This window comes from Sceloporus undulatus, chromosome 6 (assembly GCF_019175285.1).
Source record: "Sceloporus undulatus isolate JIND9_A2432 ecotype Alabama chromosome 6, SceUnd_v1.1, whole genome shotgun sequence".
NCBI classification, from domain to species: Eukaryota; Metazoa; Chordata; class Lepidosauria; order Squamata; family Phrynosomatidae; genus Sceloporus; species Sceloporus undulatus.
In genome coordinates this window covers 100,104,706-100,128,256 of record NC_056527.1, presented here as the reverse complement: position 1 = coordinate 100,128,256, position 23,551 = coordinate 100,104,706, and the positions used below count along the sequence as shown (strand labels likewise).

Below are 23,551 nucleotides of genomic sequence, written 5' to 3'. Positions count from 1 at the left end.
ATAATCATAGCAAAATGACTTCTTTGCTCCTTTCTAAAAAAATTTTAAAGAGAATCTCAGCTTTCTGAAGTTTGGTATAGAAATGTGTGAGTACTCCCTCATTCTGGTTGCCCTGAAACATTAAATGTTCCATGCATCAAAACAACATGGGAAGTGCTTAGGAGTGAAATAGCCTTTGTATCAACAGGAAACCACAGCCTACTTTTAATTTGCCTTTTCTGTGGCTCAGTATAAACTTTCCAAAAAGCAACACCCTAAACACATGCCCTCCAATACTTCACAGATTACACTGGGACACATGTAGCCAAGCAACATTAGAGGGTGGTCAAGATGCCAGATATTATTGTGAACATGGCACAAGTTAGGAGATGCTGCAGCAATTTGATTTTGCCTGACACTGCTGGGAAGGACAACGTTCCACCCACTCCTCTCCTATTTCCACTTCTGAGTTTAATGAGTGCCATTTGCATTTTGAATTCAGTTTGCAGTATTTGGGGGGAAAGCAGCTGAAAGCAAACAGGGAAACTGAGAGAAGGAGAAACTTGAACATTTTGAAAGGAGGTGGAAAAGTGGGATGACAGAAGATTAATCGGTACTGCCAAACTGGGATAGCTGGAAGGTATATAACCATAATGGGATCTACTTGACTGCCACAATAATTCAGCTACTCTTTCTGTATTTCTTTACTGTACTATATGCTCCTGCAGCACCAGGAATGAAGATGGGGAGACTCTTCTGTTTCTGTATTGTATTGCAGATGACAACATGAAATAAGACAAAATTACATGTATATTGCCTTGACAATCTCTTCTCAGTTATATGCTGGACTCAAAAAAAATGCCGCTCTTTGTAATGTCTTTCCTCTAAGATGGAGATTTGAATATTATGAGCCAGCTCTTGAATAAATCTGAAAATTGGGAATGGTGGTTCATGTTTATTTATTTTTGGGTCTGAGAGAGATTTCTGAAAAACTATTTTCCACCAAGTGATATTTGAAAGAAGATAAAACTCTGTAAGATACATAACAATTTGCAGAGAAAGAAAGATATATAAAAAAGGAGCCATAGTAAGAAAAGAGAAATAATGGGAAACTATGAAAGAGAATGCTAAACTGTTTAACAACAACTATAACAACATTGCCAATATCTTTACTACTCCCAGATCCTGTACAGGATGGAAGAGAGGGAAGGATAGGTTATCTTGGATATCCATGTTTGTAAAACCTTTTTGCAAAAACTAAGAGTATCAGGTATAATAGTGAGGTCTACAATGATCTACAAATCATGTTTGTAAATTAAGTAATGTATTACCTTAGTGAGTCAGGGATGCTGCTGTCACATATGTAATTCTTCTTGCTCTTCTTATGTGTAACTTTATGGCACAAAGTATTGTAATACCCAAGACACAAGTCTCCAGAAGGCAGCAGACTAATATGAGATAAAAGCATAGAGCACAAGATTTCCCTCTTGTGGTCTTTGCAGTCATTAGCAAGATGTTAAGTGCATCTTATGTCTAGGTAATTTAGAACATATAAAATTGCCATAGTCTTGAAATCAACATAGATCTTATCCACAAAGGGAGCAATTTACAAAGGAACAACCTATTACTACAAAATGCTTTTCAGTCCCATCCTTTGAATTCTCACACATGATCCTTGGTCTATGGCTATATCTACAAATATTTCCCCTGCAAATAAACTCAGCCTCTCCCTCCACTCTAGAATTGCTTTTGTAATATTAAAGCTCAAACAAAGGTGTATATATATATATTCTAGATGTGAAGTTTCTTTTTAAAAGATAAGGAATATCACCACCACTGTGTAATCTGTCTTTCCGGGAAGCTTAGATACTCAATGATATTTTTTTTAAAAATGAACTCAACGTTCATTGTGAGGCTGATTTTCTGGTTATTTTCATTTATAATTTGAAATCAGACCTTACCTAATTTATTAATGTGAAAGAAAATTAAATTGACAAATTTGTCCATGCATTGAATGGACCCAAAGTAGAAATCTATTACAATTTCTCAATGGAATAATTGTTAAGTGGAAGAGAGGAAAAACTTTCTCTCTTTCAGATTACATAATGTTTAACATTTCTATTTTCCTAACATTTTTATATTCTTTGGTATCCTTTCTTTACCCACCTGCCTTGGCTGAATTGTGATTAGATATGAATTATATTGGGTCTTAAGAAAATTTCAGAGAAGTTTGAACTAATTCAGCTGTGATGCAAAGTGGCATTCTTTTAGTGTCATACACACTGAGGATACTGTAAATGGCCAAAAAGACAAACAATTGGATCCTAGAACAAATCAAGCCTTATCTCTCACTGGAGGCCAAGATGACTAAGCTGAGGCTGTCATACTTTGCCCACATCATGAAAAGGCACAAATCATTAGGAAAGATAATTATGATGGAGAAAGTGGAGGGAAGTAGAAATAGAGGAAAACCACACGCCAGATGGATAGCCTCAATCATGGTGCTGATGGGCCTTAGCATTAGCATGATGATGATGATGATGATGATGATGATGATGATTTTTCCATACTAATGGGAGTCATTGCATTGTCAGGGTTAAAAACCCGCATTAATAACCAAGAATTTCAGTTTAAAAGTTCAAATACACCAAACTCACTTAAATCAACCCATATTCCTCATTTTAGCCTACCTCACAGAATGTTCTGGGGACATTTCTGAAAACTAAAGAGAAAAATGTGATAGGCTGCATCCATATTGTAGAAATAATTCAGGTTGATGCCACTTTAACTTCCACGGCTTAATGATATGGAAAACTGGGATTTGTAATTTGTTGTGGCTCCAGAGCACTCTAACAGAGAAGGCTAAATGTCTCAAAGAACTACAAATTCCAGAATTCTATAGCATTCAATCATGGAAGTTATAGTAGTGTCAAACTGCATTATTTATGCAGAGCGGATGCAGTCCTAGTGAGCTTTCATAGTTATGAAATCTACTAATGCTTTTTTTAAAAAAAAACTCAGTTACTTATTAAAATACAATAATCTGAGTGGATTAAAAAAGGTAGCTAATGTAATCAAAACTTCATCAATGTTTCCTCTTTAAAAAATTCTCCTTTTTGTTCAGTTCAGGCTTCAACAAAATAATATAACATTTGGGGGAAAACTGGCAACATAGCAATCCAGCACTGGAAGCTAAGATGGAGAAGACTTCCACAGCTGCCATAGACTTTCCCTTACTGCTCAGGTAGCTTGGAAAAAAGGACAGCCAAACACTGCAAAACACCAACATGCTGAAAGTAATGCATTTTGTTTCATTAAAACTATCTGGTAGCTTCCGAGCTAAAAAAGCCACAGTGAAGCTTGCAATGGCCAGAAAGCCCATGTAGCCCAGGACACAGAAAAACATTACAGATGATGACTCATTGCATTGCAAAACAATTTCTTCTTTTGATGAATGCATATCAATCTCTGGAAAAGGGGGAGAGGCTGTCAACCATAAAAGACAAATGCCCGCTTGGACCATGGAGCAAGAAAAAACAATGGAACTCGTCAGTTTTCTCCCCATCCATTTCTTGATCCTAGATCCTGGCTGTGTGGCCATGAAAGCTAGAACCACTGTGATAGTCTTTGCCAATACAGTGGAAACAGCCATTGTGAAGATTATGCTGAAGGCAGTTTGACGAAAAAGACATGTTATCCTCTTAGGCTGACCAATGAAGAGCAATGTGCAAAGGAAACAGAGGAGGAGCAAGATGAGAAGAGTGTAGGTGAGATCCCGGTTGTTGGCTTTCACTATGGGAGTATTATGATGCTTCACAAACAATCTTAACATCATAGCCACTATCAAAGAAAATGAAAGAGAACAAATGACACAACTTATGCCCAGAGGTTCTTCATAAGATAAGAATGTTATAGTCTTGGGAATACATGAATTCTGGCCCATATTTGCATAGTGATCATCTGGGCATTTGAAACAGTCATCCAAATCTGTGAAAAGGAAAGAGGCGTGGTTATTGTGAACAAGTGCTGCATTTTGACTTGAATCCTGTTGGGAACCTAAGGTAGCATTTAACGAAAATTGCTCACATCATTGCCAATGGTTGCATAAGTGTGATCCTTAGTACAATGAAACATTCCCCATGTGCATCTTTCCCTACCTCTCCCTCCTTTAGCATGGACAGACTTCTTGCACAATTGGCTGATTTTACAGATTAAATACAGAAGCAACTATTTCTCCCTCCCTCCTCCATGTTTATGCACTTATCATTTCTGGTAACACTGGTTGACATATATGTATAAAAATAATTAAAAGAGATTCCTAATAAGAAATCAGATAGACAATGGCGTCACTAGGGTTGGTGTCACCCAGTGTGGTAACCCATAGTGTCTCACACACACCCCTATTGAATCTTGGGAGCTCCAAACATCGTGCTTCCGTCACCCAAATGTCATCAAAATGGGGTGGAAGTGTCACCAGTGTGAACATGACTGGTGCTTCTAAAGTGAAACAGAAGAGTTTTCGCCATGGAATCATCAGCGGAAAAGCCCTTTTCTGATTATTAACATGGCTTGGACCTGAGTTACTTGAGGAACCGCATCTCCCCATATGATCTGCCCCGCACACTCAGAACATCTGGGAAGAATCTGTTGGTAGTACCATCCTCCAAATATGTTTCCACATCCCAGATGGCCTGGATTTGGAACAGTCTTCCCGAGGAGGTCCGTCTCACGACCCCCCTGGATACATTCAAAAAGAGACTTAAAACTGTTCTCTTTTGTCAAGATTTTCCCCTTGAAGAATAAAGTTACTCATGCTGGCTGCTATCAATCCTCTGCCTTACCCTGGATATGTATGTGATATGTTATGAGCGAGTATTAATAGAGATTATATTTTTGCATTGTTTTATATTTTATAACAATTTTGTAATTTTTTTTAGTCTGTAACACCACTTCGATCCAATGGGAGAGGCGGGGAAACATAAATAAAATTAATAATAATAATAATAATAATAATAATAATAAGAAGAAGAAGAAGAAGAAGAAGAAGAAGAAAAGGGCTGCTTCTCTGATGATTTCATGGCAATTCCATGGAGATTACACTTCCATTACACTTTAGAAGAGCACCTGTAGCATGATCACACTGGTGATGCTGCAGCCCCATTTGATGATGTTTGGGCAATGGAAGCACTGCGTGTGATAAACTCCATGGTGCCACCTTCCCATTTCACATCATACAGACACCTTAGTAATGCTTTTTTATACTAATGTTACTAGTAAACCATAATTCCCATATACCATTGAATGTAATGGAAATAGTTCTGACATAAACAACTAGCAAAATTAACATTATACTTTCAAATTACAATATCATGTGCACAGCCTAAATGTTATGTGTGTCATGTTTTAATGTTTTCTTTTAATTAAAAAAAAACTTCAAAATTTCAAAAATTAAAATAAAAAATTCTCCTTTCTTTTCCCATTGAGCTTCATCCTACTCCCACCATCTCTTAAAACATTTTAAAGGGAAGCAGAGAAATGCCACAGCCCACTTCTGCCAAAAGGTAGGTGTTGGAAGAACAGTGGTGTCACCCTCCTTTAGGGTGGCACCTGCTGTGGGCCGCATCCCCTACATCTCCCTAGTGATGCCACTATATATAGATAAACCCATGTGCATTTTTGGTTTCTGGTTTATATTTACTATATTTGATTTCTTTCTGTTTTATAAACTTTACCTTCCATGTCAGATATCCACCCTTCTAGACATGGAATGCAATCATAGCAACATAAGGGCTCTCCTTCCTTCTTTTCCTTCTTGTAACCAGGTTGGCAACTGGGATTACACACAGAGAGGGGCTGTACCTGTCCACCAATTAAAGAGGATAATGTTAGTCTTAATTAAAAATGTCTTAAGATCATTAAGAAGGGGAGAAAGTACATAATGAATACAGGTGGACAGGAAAGAATAGCTCCAGTGTCACAGCAGGTTCATTGATAACATCTGCTTCAACAATATCTTTTTTAGGGATGTTAGATTTGTGTACCTGTACGGCTGCCCTCATAAGCCAGTGAGAGCAGCCATATTATTTTCTTCCAACAGTGTGATTGAGAGGGTTCAACTCATACTGGTTCACTGAGATGAAATTAAATAGGGAATAAGTAGGGATCATGAATATGAATCAGTCACAAATCTGTAACTCTCCATTATGCCTTCATAATTGCCTAAGTAATTTCCAGTCTTAATGAATAACCTTTTCATCTTACACTCTTGCTCCAAAAGCTCTCTACATTTGAACTGGACTCTATGGTGTCAGAAAAATGATGGGCAAATTGAATCTTATTCCTGTCTAATAGAGGCTGAAACAAAGTTTCAGTGGTCCCAAACTAACAATGTTTTGCTTGCCCAACAGAGGATGAAACAGAGATTGTTGTCTTGTGATTCAATCCAATTATTAACCCAAATGTTATCAAAGGTATGGTTTCAATAGGCTTCTACTTACTCATCTCACAACAGAAAAATTCCCTGAGTGTATAGAATCTGAAGAATAGATAGTCATCTGAATACCTGGATATTCTGACATTGAATACATTGAGGAAAATGTCATTGCTTGCCAATTCAGATACGAAGTATGCACATACTGAGAACAAGGAATTCTGCTAACACACATGTACTCATTCAAAAATGAAAGGTTTGTATATGTACCCGATTGAACCAGCTGTGCCACACAATGGCATCCTCATCAATACGGAATTCTTCATCTGGAGGAAACCGGGGATCCATCCTTCCAACTTTCACTCCAATGAAAGAGTTATTTGGAAATGTGACCCAATTTATAATGTCAAACCCTGCAACAAGCTTCCCATTCTCATCAAAGTGAAGTTTTTCTCCAGCACTGTTGTTGAATGAGACAGATTTCAGAAAGGAATGGAGCTAGATTTTTAAAACAAAACAGATTATGTTTTGCTTATTAAATGGCATTGTCTTGAAGAGGTGTCTTTGATAGACAGAATATTCACTCGGCCATTTGAGAGTGAAAGACAAACATCTTACATACATTTTCAAGGTTTGTATCATGCCACCCTTTTCCATTCACATGACAAGTATAAACAGATTATCAGAAAGCAAGATTTACTTAATCAACTAAACAGGAAGCATGTTTCTGAGAATTTTAAAGTATGAAACCATGTAATTATCATCCTCATCCCTTGAAAGAATTTATATGTGTGAATGCAAGTGAACTAAAAACATGTATTATGGAACAGTGTCCCACTGTCACAGTGGTATGGGCTCTCCTTTAAAAGGCTGTGGTGTTCCACATCTGCAATTCTGAAAAAGTGTATGTGTGTGCATTCATGTGCACAGGTGTGTGCATGGGATGTAAATAGCTGCATTGTAAAAGAAACCCCACTACTGCAATTCAATCTCTGCTGCTAAATTGTGACTCCTACTCTGTTTCTAGTCAGCAGTCAGTTTGGTATTTAGTGTTTAATTATTATCATCATAATCATCATCATCTGATACATTTTATAGTTATTCAATTTTTTTCTATAACATTAGAAATGTTCTTGGAACTTCAGAGAGAGACACAGGGGAAGGCACTGTGGAGGGTGAAACATGAAACCTCTATTCTGTGACAGAAATCTATTTTTTTACATTTATTTATAAATATGTAGAGACTGCTTAGATCCAGAGATTTCAAAGTGGTGAACAATAGAAAATTCAATAAAGGCAAAATATTTCATTTGTACTGTTAATGAATATAGGCAATAGGTTGGATTATAGAGAAAACACTTGTAAAAAATAGTTTTGTTTTAACATGTATCAAAAATTGCTAATTGTTGCAGTGTGTTGAATTTCTCAGGGAATAGTATTTCACATCATGACAAACATCCTAGTTTTGACATATAATCTGCAATGAGCAGTAGCATAAGTGAAATTCTGCATTTGGGACTGTTGTGCATGCAGTAACACATTCAGCTATGCGGAGAAGCATGTGAATGTGCATTGTCACTATGCATTGCCTTCGAATACTGTGCTGAAAGTGTACAGTGTGTTGTCAGTCATGCACATTGACCACTGATCCACACAGGGTTTGTGTAATGTAACTATGCTGGTTTATATAATGCTGAAATTATGTAACATCTCAGCCAGTGACTCAGACCATACTAAATGCTTTATTCCTGAAAGATGTTACTACCATGACATTCTACCAGCTTACATTAAGGACTGGACAGATATGTCTATGAGAAGACAGTCTCTCAAGTAAACTCTGCACTCAAAGCTATGAATTCAGACAATTCTTTCTCACTGCATTATAACAAAGTGTATATGCCTTTTAATATCAGCATCAAGAGATACACATTTGCATATTAAGTTTGTGTTTTGTCCATTTTTTCCACTGTTTTCATAGGAGTGACGTATTCTGTGGTGACAGCCCTGGTCTTAGCGTCTTCTCCCCCACCCCCTTTTTTGGGGGGCTTCCATTATGTTTTACTGCTACATATAACTTCTCTTTCCAGGAGATTCTGTAAGCTGGTGGATCTGATATGTGTTCTGGAATTCAGTCTGACTGTTAAAGGAACCATCCAATTGGGGTCCTGAATCATATCACCCAAATCATCTCATCACTTTGGTTAGCTTCTTCAAACTGAAACCTGAAACAGTTCACAGACCACTCACATCAAAGTCATCAACTTCCACGGTCTTGAAATGCTCTGGGTGGTTTATTCTTATCCGTAAACTCTCTTGGGGAGGTATTTTAAAAAATATTTTCTGCTTGCTTCTTCTGACACAATATACAACCTTCCCCACCACCAACAGTCCAAAATAAGTGGTCTTCTCTCAGAGTACTTTCACACATTACTGGCAATAGCATAGACATAGGTGCCATACCAGTAATCACACCCCTCATACAGGATTCATCAGGCCCAAACATTATTAATACTGATATAGTAACACTGATGTTACATTCTTGTGCATACTACTACAGGAGACAGATAGTTTCCCCCAGATTAAATTGCCATTACTTGCCACACCACTTGATTCTGAAGTTCCTTCTTGTCCATCTTTGCCATTGTTTTGGTTTTGAATCTGGAGGAATACATGACATGTAAAGCGTGAGCCACAGCATAGACAGCATTGTAAATGCTATAGCTCTGGCTTGTTATGCTCATTGGGAAGACATGCTCAGGAATGCTCTCCAATTTCTCTTCTCCTGTGCAGGTATTTCCACCCACATTGTTCTGAAGAGAACCCTGAAAAGTACATCCAAATGCCTGACTCCAAAACTCTTCAATGAAACCATCTCCATTAGAACTGGAAGGAGTTGTCTTCTGAAGAAATTGCTGGAATCCTGGAAGTTCATTGGAGTGAATCACAAAGGATAAAACACCATGCAATTGTTGTGTATCCCAGGTTCTCCCATTGCCCACATTTTTTAGTTCCATCCCAGCTGTCAGAATCCAGACCTTTCCTTTTGACTTTTGCACTGTTTGTCTGCTTTCATGATCTAGCCACCATCTCAATGTTACCATTGTATGTATTTCTCCAAAAATGACTGAAACATTGGCTTTATTATTAGTGACTTTCTCAAAAAATGCTGCTGCAGATTTCATTATCTCTCCCCTGCTGGTATCATAAGAAATACTGGTGAATAATTCAATGACAGAAAAACAGATGCCACTTAAAGAAAATTCTGCAAGTATTTTCTTCACAAACCACTCTAAAATATCCTCATTTGCAGCAAAGAATCCAATCCATCTCCACTTGAAATGCAGTAGTAACTGGATAATCCCTCTGTATTGATGGGCTGCATTTGGAACCATTTGATGGATGGATAGAGGACTGGTATATTTAGTTTCAGCTGAAGAACAGGCATACATGAGCTAAATAGATAGGCAGAAGGAACAGACAGTAAGGTTTTCAGTTTGACCTATGTGAGCTTATCTATGTATGAAACAAAAAGGGTACTTTTTTATGTTGTTGTATTTTAATATTTATATGCAAAGGGATCTTGTAGCATCTTTGAGATTAACTGTATGAAATAAGTTGTATCATGTCCTTTTATAGACTTGAGAGATTATTACACCCAGATGGGATAGGAACAGGATCTCTCACCCATCCTTATCCTGTTGGGGGAGGGTTGCGTGAAAGCCTTTCATATCATAGTGCTGATCCTATCATTATCCTGTCATTGACATGTAACACGGCCGTGTCCCTGAATCTAAAAGTTGTGTTGTCCCCAACTTTCTGATCTATCCTTTTCCCATAATGCCTATAGTAAGCAACTAGATCTGGCAAATAAATAGTATGACTGTTGAAAATGCTACAATAGCACAGGCTCAAGGAAAGATGGCATTCTCCAATTCAGGAAATATTGCAGCTTGGGTACCATAATTCCCTTTGGATAATATTGCATAACATGGGGATTTTGATTGGCCTGTTTTAGATCAAGTGGCAAAGCCAAGATGTACTAATAGTTCTCCAGGAAATTAATATACAGTGATGAGAGAGAAAGGTCATATGAGCTTTTCCTGTTTTGATTTATTAGTCTCTTTCAACAATTTTTCCCTTTTGTTTAAGGCTGCATTCACACTGAAGAAATAATCCAGCTTGACACCTCTTTTGTGCTATGGGATTCTAGGAATTGTAATTTTCTGTCAGAGAGCTCTGGTGCCACAACAAACTACAAATCCCAGAATTCCATAGCATTCAGCCATGGCAGTTAAAGTGGTGACAACCTCGATCATTTCTTCAGTGTGGATGGAGTCCATGTAACACATGAAGAAGGGTTTATGTAATTTAGCAGAAATGTCTAAAACAAGAGAACAAATTAGTGTGAAATCCATTCATAAAGGTTACTTCTACAATAACACAAGATTATATATACTGTATAGAATATATCACTTCCTCTACTACACATAATGAGATCTGTACCATTTTCTGGGACTCTCTTTGATTTCTTTCTTTCAGTAGAGGAGTTCTACACAGAAGAAACATAAACTGAACATATTCCTTTATAGTGGTTAGAGTAGTGAATATCCTATATAAATTTTACCCTCTTTGTCAACTTTTCAACAGACATAAGAATGTATGATTCCTTCTAGAGTGTTATAAAACTTGTATGTGTTTTTATGTCTGTTGTTTTTGCCATGGCGTTTATGGTCCTTTTTTACTGTTCTTAGTTCTCATATATAGTCACAATCTTGGATATATCAATTATATTTTTATAAACTTTTCCACAATGCACTTGTTTGGGAAACACATCTTACCTGTGGGATCTTGTAGATACCAAAGGCATTTTGTACCTCATATGAAAAGTAAGAGCTCAGATTTTCAATCACGGCCAACAAAGTGTCCTGGATGCTACATTTGTAATTGGGGACAAATCTATTGCTTGAAGAAATAAGTTTCATTGTAGCCTGATTGGTCCACCTTGCATTCAAACCATCATCGTAAATATTGAATCCCATTGTAACATTGGGTAACATGTGAGGATTTCGATTGATCTCTTTTGCAGCAAAATCTAAAGCCAAGATGTTCTGATAGTTCTCGGTTATTATACTACAAACATAAATGAATTTTATGTGACTAACAAATCTAATACTTTTTAAACTAGTTCCCACTCATTTACAAATACTTTAAAATTATTGTTATCTGATATTTTGTTTGCAGTATCTTAAAAAGCAATGCTTAATCGATGGTGGAGTAGCATTGACACCTTTAAAGTCTGCAATTCTCAAACCAATAACCAAATCAGAATGCAAATGGATGCTGAAATTAGTACTTGTGAATTTTTTTGATGTGGTTTGAAACTCAAAAAATGCTTTAAAATGTTAAAAGGAAGCAAACACATTTTATATATTCAAAGAAACTATACAGAAAACCACATTAGAAAAAAAATATTGCAAAAAGGTGTATTCACAAAAGAAAAATTTCACCTAGAAACATGTATGGTATTTCATGTAGGCTTGATCTTTGGCTGAATTTGCAAACCTGTTCTAAAACAGGATGAAAACAATCTATGATCAGGAAAATAATAAACTGAAGGAAACCAAAAGAAACAGAACTGCCCTTGCCTCAATCCCTGTCTGATTCATAATAGCGAGGGTTTTTAAAAATGTAACAATCAAAATACTTTACTGAGAAAGGCCACATCATACTTTCCCAAATGATTGCTTGCAACGTATTAGAGGAAGGAGGAATATTATATGAGGAAAATGTATATACAAACATTTTTTTTTGGTAGCTGACCGAAAGGTTGTGTCCTGAAGTTCTGTACAGCTGATAGGAAGACTGACTGAAAAATAATGCCTCCATAGATGAAGTCACCCCACTGATAATATTTAGAAAGAATAGGCTGGGAATTCCACACGTCAGACTGAAGTGCCTGAGTCTGGCACACCATGCCAGGCAGAAGAAAGAAGAAGAGTAGCAGCATCACCATTTTAAATGTGAAAGTGTTCCCTGAATATAGATTCCCTAATTTGCATCTAAAGCCTGATATCAATAGTTGCATTTTTTCTCTTTTTCTTTTGTGCTAGTAGTCTCAAGGATGGTGATAGAGAACATAAAGTAGCAGAAAGCATAACACTGACAAATCATTTCCCATTTGTAACCCTCACTAGCCCTGATTGTGAAATCTATTAAGGATATATTTATATCATCCTTTAAAACATTTGTCATTCTATTTATCAGTGGACATATATTCCCCAGAGGGGATACTGCAAATACAGAATTAATTACAATCCTTCTAGTAATAACAGAGACTCAGCTCAAATGGTTTATTCCCTGTGGTATTGCTGAAGAACAAAATGTTTTTTTCCATATCTGAATAGAAGTATTATCTCTATATTTATGGGATAACAGTGGACAAAAGCAGCAATTAAAGAAAAGAAATGCCTTTTCCCCCATAGGATCAGCCAGAATGACAATATGATCTCACTCATCAATGAACCCAGAGAACATGGGGTTATTCTTTGTTACATTCAAAATACCCAAGAAGTTGGATGGAAGAGTTGAATTGCTTGTACTTTTTTCAACTGCCTTCCCCCTATCCTGTTAAGGATCCAGACAAGAAGCTGTAAAATATGTTCAAATTCACATAATCTGTGGAGAAGGGCTATGGTGCAAATTGTTTAATTTTTGCACAAAGAGTTCATCTTTATCTCCATGCACAGGGCAGTATCATAAAGTAATAATTATCACCCAGATGTTATTATGGCATATTGATGAAATTTTGTCAGTGTCATCATTGATCCCTAAGTGCACGATGTTGAGAAAATCAGCTCACTGTGTCCTTTATTTTTGTTACAAGTTGTGCCAGAATTGACTAACGTCTAAGATGGAACTAAGGATCACAGCGTTCCTGTATAATAGTGCCTGGCAAATTCATGAGGAGATGATAGTAGTTTATGGAAATGATTGCCCATCATATGACATTATTGTGAGGTGGAAAAAGAATTTCCAAACTGGTTACATGTTTCTCACAGATGAGCCAAAACCTGGAAGACCATCATTGACAGACAATGCAGCCACAGTGAAGAAAGTTGAATGTTTAATCCTGGAAGACAGACAATCCAAATGATCATGAATGAAACTGGTCTCAGTTATGGTAGTATGTGGGAAATTATTCATGATGAACTGCATGTGTCTAAGGTGTCTGCACATTGGGTTCCATGTTTGGTTGGGTTCCTGGGGAAAGGCAGCTCTCAGTCCTGAAAAGGGGCAGGGTTGGCATGTGCATTCTTCCTGGCTGCTCCCTCCCTCCTGGTCTTTTTTCCTCTAAAGGGATGTTTATGGATGTGAGAAGACAAAGAATTGCAGAGGCAGAATTCTTCTATTAATTATATTTTATTAAGGGGGAGAACCACATGCACAATGCACATGCACACACACTCACTAGGAAATAAAGGTGTTAGATTGGAATAGAAGTTAGGCTCCACTAATGGTGATAATTACCAGTCCTGTAGATGTGGTTTGGTAGCTGATATATGGGACTCAGCCATTCCCGAGCGCTGGGAGGGGTAGTTGTGAGCCAGGTCTAGCTGAGTTCTGAGTGACAGAGTGTCTGCCTACGAACCAACTAGTCCATGGACCACTGGGAATTTGGGGGTTTTATAGGAGAATCCCACCTGAGCAAAGAACAGGGGGTCTCATGGCCAATGATCTGAATTGTATGAGGTAACTGGCTGGGGAGAGGGCATCTAAGGTGAGAGTTAGAGTGGACCTAAGCAAATTCCTGCTTTAGGTAATCCTCAGGAGTGAGAGACAGGAACAAACATAATACTTGGAAATTGGTGTACAATTCTTTGATTAGATTGCCTAGCCTTCCTAAAGTATGTGAGGGAATCAGTCCTTTTTTCCAACTCCCAAAACTTACCAATGTGAGAGCTTATGGCGGCTACGTCCAGGATCATGAAAGGTGAAGTTCACCATAATTTTGATGTTAAAATGAAAGACATACGGCTAGTCATAACAGCACTTATCCACAACAAATATACACCCTCTGTTGATATACCACTCGAATATCAGAGAGTGTACCTCCTTACAGTGGATCACAAGAAACAGTAATGTCTTTCTCTACAATTAAAAGTTTCAAAACAAGTTTAGAGGTTAAAATGGTGGTAATGCTTTTGCCAACTGATGGGAACAATTTATTATTTTGCCTAAAGTACTGGACTTCAGAAGGATTTTTAAAAAAAGTTTGAATCCTAGATCAACTTCACTGGTTCAGTTTATACAATTTCATATTTCACAAAGATTTTTATAAAAATGAGATAGGGAAATACAGCATTAACACATTAAAGAAATAAAATATCCCCAAGAAGTAAAATTCCTGTAAATTTTGAAACCAAAGGAAATAAAACAAAGATCAATAGGATATTTATATAATTGTTGTAACTATTTATCATACTCTGCAAAGCTGCCCATCTCAGTTCCAAAGTATGTCTTTTCTTAGTTTGCAAAAGTCTTAATGGACTGTAGTAAGCAACTACTGCAATAAAAATTTGTTCAGTGCTTTTTCTTTAAGAAGAACTCTTTTTTGTTCACTTCAGGCCTCAACAAAATAATGTAGCATTTGGGGAAAAAGAGGAAACACAGCAATCCGGCACTGGAGGCTAAGATAGAGAAGATTTCCACAGCTGCCATAGACTTTCCCTTACTGCTCAAGTAGCTTGGAACAAAGGTCATCCAAACACTGCAAAACACCAACATGCTGAAAGTGATGCATTTGGCTTCATTGAATGTGTCTGGGAGCTTCCGAGCTAAAAAAGCCACAGTGAAGCTGGCAATGGCCAGAAAGCCCATGTAGCCCAGAACACAGAAAAACATTACAGATGATGACTCATTGCATTGCAAAACAATTTCTTCTGTCACTGAATGCATGTCAATCTCTGGAAAAGGGGGAGAGGTTGCTAGCCACAAAAGACAAATGCCTGCTTGGATTACGGAGCAAGAAAAAACAATGGAGCCAGTCAGTTTTCTCCCCATCCATTTCTTAATCCTGGATCCTGGTTGTGTGGCCATGAAAGCTAATACCACTGTGATAGTCTTTGCCAATACAGTGGAAACAGCCATTGTGAAGATTATGCTGAAGGCAGTTTGACGAAAAAGACATGCTGTTTTTTCAGGCTGACCAATGAAGAGCAATGCGCAAAGGAAACAGAGGAGGAGCAAGATGAGAAGAGTGTAGGTGAGATCCCGGTTGTTGGCTTTCACTATGGGAGTATCATGATGCTTCATAAACAATCTTAACATCATAGCCACGATCAAAGAAAATGAAAGAGAACAAATGGCAAAACTTATGCCCAGAGGTTCTTCATATGATAAGAATGTTATAGTCTTGGGAATACATGAATTCTGGCCCATATTTGAATACTGATCATCTGGGCATCTGAAACAGTCACTTAAATCTGTAAACAGAAAAATGAAGTAGTAATTGCTGAAAAGTGCCACGTTTTGACTAGAATCATGTTGAGACAAAACACTAGCAAATGGCTTGCTTCACAGATATACTTTCTCAATGGTTGTGTAAGTGTAGAGACAGGGGAATTTTTTTTTATGTTGAAAGATATCTTTCCTGACACATAATCACAAAAACAAGAATCTGTGCAGTTTGAGATTTACTCTGAATGAAAAATTCAGGTTTCTCCCATAGAAAATGGCATTTACTGAACAGAAAAACACACACACCCTATCTCACACTTTCAGTTTGAAAGAGGGAACAAAGACAGTTTCTGACACAGTGGTTCCACTTTGAAAACAAGTTATTTTAATCCATATGTGCATACCTGGAGGAGCAATTAAGATGTAAAACATGTTCAAAACACCACTAATCCAAAGAATTCACATGATGAACATGTGAATTCATGTCAATGAAATGGTATTCTAGGAAAAGTGTTAATACTGTCTCAAGCAATGTCTTCCATCCATTCAGAGCTTATGGTCTGAATAAGTAAAAATGTCTGACTCTGTCTCATCACTTCCCTCATGGTCTGTCCCTGCTTCCATATTGCACCATTGGCTCATTTTGCAGATCATAGCCGAAAAAACTGCCCCCCTTCCTTTTTTCTCCCACTTTGTCTCATCTGTCTTCAGTATTTACAGATGCAAAATTTACATTTACAGCAACCAAAAACTAGTAACACTGGGGATCATTATCGTAGAATGCCCAGAAAGTATACAGATGAAATTGTGTACACTAATCCTGCATACATGGGTTCTAGTATACAGACAGTATATTTTATTTCTGTGTATTATCCAACCCTTACCTTCTTTGGCAGATATCCATCCTTTGGGACATGGAATGCAGTCATAGCAACAAGAGGGCTTTCCTTCCACCTTCTTCTTCCTGTAGCCAGGTTGGCAGCTTGGATTACATACAGAGATGGGCTGTACCTGACCATTAGTGAAAGAGGAGCATGTGAGTCTTATTTAAAAAGGCTGTAAAGATGGATCTCTTCCGGCAGGCCTTCCCAGAATAGTAACCCGGCCACCCATTGAATCAACCATTATAATGAATACCCTGTAACCCCATTCACCCATCTCTGATTATTTTAATGGATTATTTTAATGTTCAAATGTGTTTAATTGATGTTTTAGGGGAGGGAGGGAATAACTGGGATTATCATTGCACTGAATGGATTTTTACTTTAAGCCACCTTGATCCTTATGGAGAGGCAGGGTAAAAATAAAAGTATTATTATTATTATTATTATTATTATTATCTGAATCATTACGGTTCAGAAGAGGACAGGCTACATTGTGAAATGATGATGACTTCTACTTGAACAATATATTTTTGGCATCATAATTTTGTATGTGTATGTGTGTGTATTGATTGGAAAACAGACCATGCATTCCCAATGACACTTTTCTCAGACATGACACACTCAGACACTGAACAACCAAAAGTCACCGAGTAAAGTTCATGGCCATTATAAACCTAGGGGTCCACATCTCTCTCTTTCTTTTTGTATGTTTTTGTGTGTCGTGCTGCAAATATGGGAAAAAATTACATTTCTCTTTCTTAGTGAGGAAAGCACAGTATATTGAAAAAATGCCAGCATCAACATTACTTCGTATTGCCTTCAGAATGAAAATGTTCTTGCCCTCAGTTATTTATTATGGCTTCTGTAATTTGTACAAAAAATGATTTTTGCAATGTTGCTGTCTTTCCCATTTCTAAAGCAAAATGGAGAGAGATTGGGGAACAGCACATGCACAGAAGAGCTGGTTGATGGATCTAAAGGAAGCAATGCCATCATAGCTTCCAAAACCTTGTGAACAATTGTTCTCACAACTTTGAGAACTCTTGTTTGAAGACTAGGAAAAAATATTTTAGTCTCTCATTCTCACAGTGGAGCATGAATGGAGGTTTACATCTATATTATAATATTGTGCCTATACTGTGATGAGCATTCATTCTGGCCATCTAGGTGGTCACGATGAGCTCTTTTGTTTCTTAATTTACTACTACTTCTTGTAACACCAGGTTGAGGTATCTGTCAGATAACTGTTCTAACCCTTTGTGATGGGAGACCTTAGCAAAAGGTTACAATTTTCAAGAGAGGAGGGTAAAATCTGTTTTCAGAGATGAGAATTTAATGAAGTAAGAGGGGTACTGACAGATTTTGTATTCATCTTTTTTCTTATGCAACCAAGTATTTCTGCCACCATTTCAAGCAAACAATAACTCCCAGTATTCCAGTGAATGACCCCCGCTAGGAAAAGAAGTACATTATGGTGCAGCATAATTCCCAGATTAGATAAAAAATGGTGGCCCTCATAGGCCAGTATGGGAAGCCATATTTTGTTTTAAAAAAATAGTGTCATTGGGAAAAACAATGTGTCTCGGTGTTCATTCAGTATGAAGAATTGTTTGGAATACTGGAAAGCAATCTGAAGTAGTGACAGACCTCTCTCTGCTATTTCTCATCTATTTCAGTGAAAACTGGAAAAACAAAACAAAACTTCTGTTGCCTGCCCCAGTCCAGAAATGAATGAAGCTTCTTTTTCCCTTGCTGCATTGCCAAAAATGTCATTTAGTTTTTAGTTTTTATATGTCCCCAGGAAAATCAATGGGTTTGGCACAATACAACAGAGGTTGAAACAGATTCTTTTCTTGAGATTTACTCCAGTGACTAATGGAGTTGTTATGAAGCATATGGTTTCATTAACTTTGGAGTAACTCATCTTACTACAGAGAAATTCCCATTGTACATAGAATCTGGATATTTGAAGGTCATTTCAATAGCCATACAAGATGAGAGATTAAAGAACACATTAATACATGTCAGTGCAGGTCATGGTACAAGCATAATCCATCCATCATGTTGTGAAAAAGATATTCTGCCAACACGAGTATAATTCAAAATGCAAAAAGCTTGCATTTTTACCTGATTAAACCAATGATGCCACACTATGGTATCTTCATTAATACTGAATGCTTCATCTGAAGGAACCCATGGATCCATCTTCCCAACTTTCACTCCAATGAAAGATTCATTTGGAAATGTGACCCAATTTATGATGTCAAATCCTGCAATAAGCTCCCCATTGTCATCAAAGTGAACTTTTTCCCCAGCACTGTTATTGAATGAGACAGACTTCAGAAAGGAATGGAGCTAGATTTTAAAAAAGAAAGAAGAAAGAAAGAAAGAAAGAAAGAAAGAGAAAACAGATTTTGTTTTTTCCCCTAGTAAAGATGTTGATAATGACATTGACCTGAACATGCTTCTTTGACAGACAAAATATTCACACAGTCATTTAAGAATGAAGAACAAATGTATTTATTATATATGTGTGGGCTGATATGATGCCACCTTTTCCCATTCCCTCAACTGTTAGAAACAGATTATCAGAAAACAAGACTTTTTTAATCAGGTGAATTACAAGTATGTTGTGAAGGATTTTAAAATCAATCATATGATTGCCATCTACACTATTGAAGACCCATGAAAATAGGTATGTATTGTTAAGGCAAGTGAACTTCAGAATAAAACAATTATTAAGCAACACAGTTACAAGTTATACCACAGCACAATGCATACACATTTGAAAGATACTGCTTATCCACATCCTCAACTGTGAATAATTGGGTATGTGTGTGTCTGTGTAAATGTCTGCATATATGCAGGCAGGTGCATTATAAATGATGCATGAAATCCCTGTTCTGTGAGTCAAATTCCACTACCAAATTTTGAAATCTACTCTATTTCTGATTGAAATTTGGGTATGCTTTACCAGTTGCTGTCATGTTTTATTTAATCTATTTTATATCCCAATTTTTTTTTCTTATATGTATTATTCAGCACTTTTAAATAGAAATGAAAATGTTCAGAGGACAACACTGTGATATAAAAAATAAAAATTATTTTAGCGATTATTTTAAAATATTTATTGTCTGCTTAGATCTGAGGATTTCAAAGTGATGCAAAATAATAAAAATATATTAAACATAAAACAGAACATTAATTTTGTTCATGAAAACAGATGGTAGGTTGTACTGTACAGGGGAAGACTGGAAAAATGTGTATTTTTCAAAATGTATCAAAAACTGCAAAGTGTGGCGGGTTGTATTCCATGTAGCAAGAACAACTATGCTCCTAATAAATGTCCTTACCAGGAGGTAATTTGAGATTACTCTAAAAACTGAGCCAATAACTGAGTCCATTAGAAAACAATCTCTCAAGTAATGTGAATTTAACCCAGTACATTGTGTATCAATTCTTGGTTTCATCCATTTTGTACAGTACTCTGTTTTTGTATAACTGATATTTTCTATGGTGGTGGTCATGTACTTACCTTTGATCTGCATCTAGTCTTACTTTAGATTTCTGTTTGCACTGTTGAAAGTGACATTAAACAGCCAGCAGATTAAATTGTCATTACCTGCCATACCAGATGATCATGATGCTCTCTTTTTTCTATTCTCATCTTTGCTTTGCTTTTGGGTCTGGATGAATACATGGCATGTAAAGCATAAGCCAGAGCATAGACAGCATTGTAAATGCTGTAACTCTGACCTGTTACACTCTTTGGGAATACATACTCAGGAAGGTACTCCAGCTTCTCTTTTCCAGTGCAGATATTTCCACCCACATTGTCCTGAACCGAATCCTGAAAAGTACAGCCAAATGCCTGGGTCCAAAAGTCTTTAATGAAACCATCTTCCTTAGAACTGGAAGGGGTTCTGTTTTGAAGGAATTGTTGAAATCCTGGGATTTCATTGGAATGAACTGTAAAAGATATAGCACCATGGAAGTCTTGTGTGTCCCAGCTTTTCCTATTGGCAATATTTTTCAACTCCATTCCTGCTGCCAGAAGCCAAACTTTGCCTTTTGGCTTTTGCATTGTTTGTCTGAATTCATAATGAAACAACCATCTCAGTGGCACCATTGTGCGTGTTTCTCCATAAAAGACCAAAACATTGGCTTTGTTGTTCATGACTTTTTCATAAAACTCTGCTGAAGTTTTCATGAAGCCTCCCTTGTCAGCATCATAAGAAATACTGGTGAATGATTCCATGACAGCAAAACAGATGCCACTCTTAGAAAATTGTGGAAGCATTTTCTTCATGAACCACTCCATAATCTCCCCATTTGCAGCAAAGAACCCAATCCAACTCCACTTAAAATGCTGTAGTAACTGGATAATCCCTCTGTACTGATAGGCCCCATTTGGAACCATCTGACGGATGGACAGAGGATTGCTATCTTTTATTTCAATTGAAGAAGTGGCATACATGAGCTAAATACAAATGTGAAGGGTATAAATATAAAGACTTTCAGACTGGCCTATGTGATCTTTGCTACACACAAGAAAGAAAAAGTGTGTTTTTATGCTGTTGTATATTTTTTTTTAAATGTATTTTTCTTGATATCACTGGATCTGAATTTGCTTGGTACAATAATATCTATAGAAGCAACTAGATCTATCAATTGACTAGTGTGACCATTGAACAAACTACAATACCACAGACTCCAGGATCAGTGACATGAATTTGGAACTTAATTATTTCTCTGTTTATGACTTACTGTAGTACTGAGTAATATGGTGATTTTGTGTGATCTTTATACATGTACACAGAAATGCACACACACACATACACCAAACGCCAAAACTAGGATATGATGATAGTTTTTCATGGAACTAGCATGTAGTGATGAGAGGTAGTGATGAGAAAGAATGGTCTTGTTTGCTTGTTTTGCTATATGTTCTTTAACCTCTTCCAACCCACTTTACCCTATTGTGCGAGTAATGTATGTAATTTAACACAAATGTCTTAAAACTGAGACAAGATTCATTTGGAATCTAGCCTTGAACTAGCTCTCCTGTTCTTTTCCAGGATTATACATTTTCCTGGTGTGGAGTTACTATCCAGGACAGAACACTTTCCCTGCTACACATACCAAAATTTTCACTCAGTTTCAGGGGCTGTCCTTGGGTAAATCTACATTGTAGAAATAATAGAGTTTGACATCTCTTTAATTGTTATGCTCCATCGTACAGAATCCCAGGATATATAGTTTTGTGACTCTGGGGAGAAGAATAAAGTGCTTGTGAAACTACAGATCTCATGATTCCATAGAATGACACTACAACAGTTAAAGTGATGTCAAACTGCATTTTTCTATAGTGCAGATGTACTCATTAATGCCATTTCACAAGAAAAAGTATGGATAGGGGAAATGTGAGATTCAATATTTTCCATTATAGCAGCTAAAGTATTTGTTTTCAACAGCTGTAAGACTGTTTTATTGCTTCTAGACACTTTTTAAATGTCCATTTATTTTTTTTAGGTGTGCTGGGTTTGAGATAGTGTTTATGATACTGCTTTTATTATTGTTAGGAACCAATCATAACCCGTTAATAGATTTTGTCATAGTGAAGAGGAGAATATACATTAATACACACAAACACACACAACACTTACCTACCTACTCATCTTTAGTGGAATTGCTAATAACCTCCTTATTTATAGAACACATTCACTCCTGTCTCAACACCACAAAATCATATGTGAAATGCAGTTGATAAGGAAACACATCCTACCTGTGGAATCTTATAGATACCAAAAACATTTTGTATTTCATCTGAGAAGTAAGAAGTCAGATCCTCAATGACTGCCAGCAGATTGTCCTGGATGCTGCATTTGTAGTTAGGGACAATTTTATCCTGTGAAGAAATAAGCTCCATTGTGGCACGATTGGCCCACCATGCATTCAGACAGCTGTCATAAATATTGAATCCCATTGTAATATTGGATAAGATAAGGGAATTTTGATTGATCTCTTTTACAGCAAAAGCCAAAACCAGGACATGCTGATAGTTCTCAGTCAGCCTGCTACAAGCAGAAATGAATTTTGTGTGACTGCCAGGTAACATACTTCTAAAATAGTTGTAACTTTTCAAAATTATCAGTATACAATGCTATTACAATTTACTATTACTAATACTAATATCTTCCACATTTTATGAGACAGTGTTTAATACAATGCTTAATCCAAGATGAGTTACTAAGGGATATTGTACGTTCTATCAAATAAGTCAGTGTTTGGAGGGAGAAACATAAACATACCCGATATGAGCCTCTCAAAGCTCTAAGAAAATCAAAATATGTGTGGATATCGAAATTAGCATCCTTTTGAATTAAATGATGTCATTTTAAAATGCAAACCAGATATTAAAAGGAAGCAGACTATAATGGCAGATATTCAAAGAATATGTGCAGAAAGCCATGTTAGAACTATTGCAAAAATAAAATGCATTCACAGAGAAAAGTTTCACAGAAAAACTTGAATGACTTTTCATGAAGACTGGATCTTTGGCTGAATTTGCAAACCAATTTAGAAACAGGATGAAATCAATTTATGATTAAGAAAACAAGAAACTGAAAAAGACCAAAAGGAACAGATCTGCCCATGTCTAGTTACCTGTCAGATGCATATTGGGGAAGGATGAACTTTTAAAATACAATGGAAAATCCTATACTGTAAAACTGAACTTTCTCAAATGAATAGCTACAGAGTACTAGAGGAAAGAGCATATGTTATATGTAAAAAAATCCAT

The 23,551-nt window shown here is 36.8% G+C and overlaps 2 protein-coding genes across 2 annotated transcripts; both read right to left on the bottom strand.

Moving 5' to 3' along the window:
• Window positions 1-3,064: 3,064 nt before the first annotated feature.
• On the bottom strand, window positions 3,065-12,383 carry LOC121933685 (vomeronasal type-2 receptor 26-like). Its single transcript, XM_042473669.1, has 6 exons — window positions 12,214-12,383; window positions 11,248-11,542; window positions 9,004-9,861; window positions 6,680-6,907; window positions 5,712-5,838; window positions 3,065-3,966 (listed from the first exon to the last, which is right to left on the bottom strand). Exons 1-6 carry the CDS (start codon window positions 12,381-12,383, stop codon window positions 3,065-3,067), a joined length of 2,580 nt encoding a protein of 859 aa, XP_042329603.1.
• A 2,606-nt stretch (window positions 12,384-14,989) lies between these two features.
• LOC121933684 (vomeronasal type-2 receptor 26-like) lies at window positions 14,990-22,867 on the bottom strand. Its single transcript, XM_042473668.1, has 5 exons — window positions 22,535-22,867; window positions 20,372-21,229; window positions 18,877-19,104; window positions 16,750-16,876; window positions 14,990-15,891 (listed from the first exon to the last, which is right to left on the bottom strand). The coding sequence occupies exons 1-5, from the start codon at window positions 22,865-22,867 to the stop codon at window positions 14,990-14,992; spliced, it is 2,448 nt and encodes an 815-aa protein (XP_042329602.1).
• Between the last annotated feature and the right edge of the window lie 684 nt (window positions 22,868-23,551).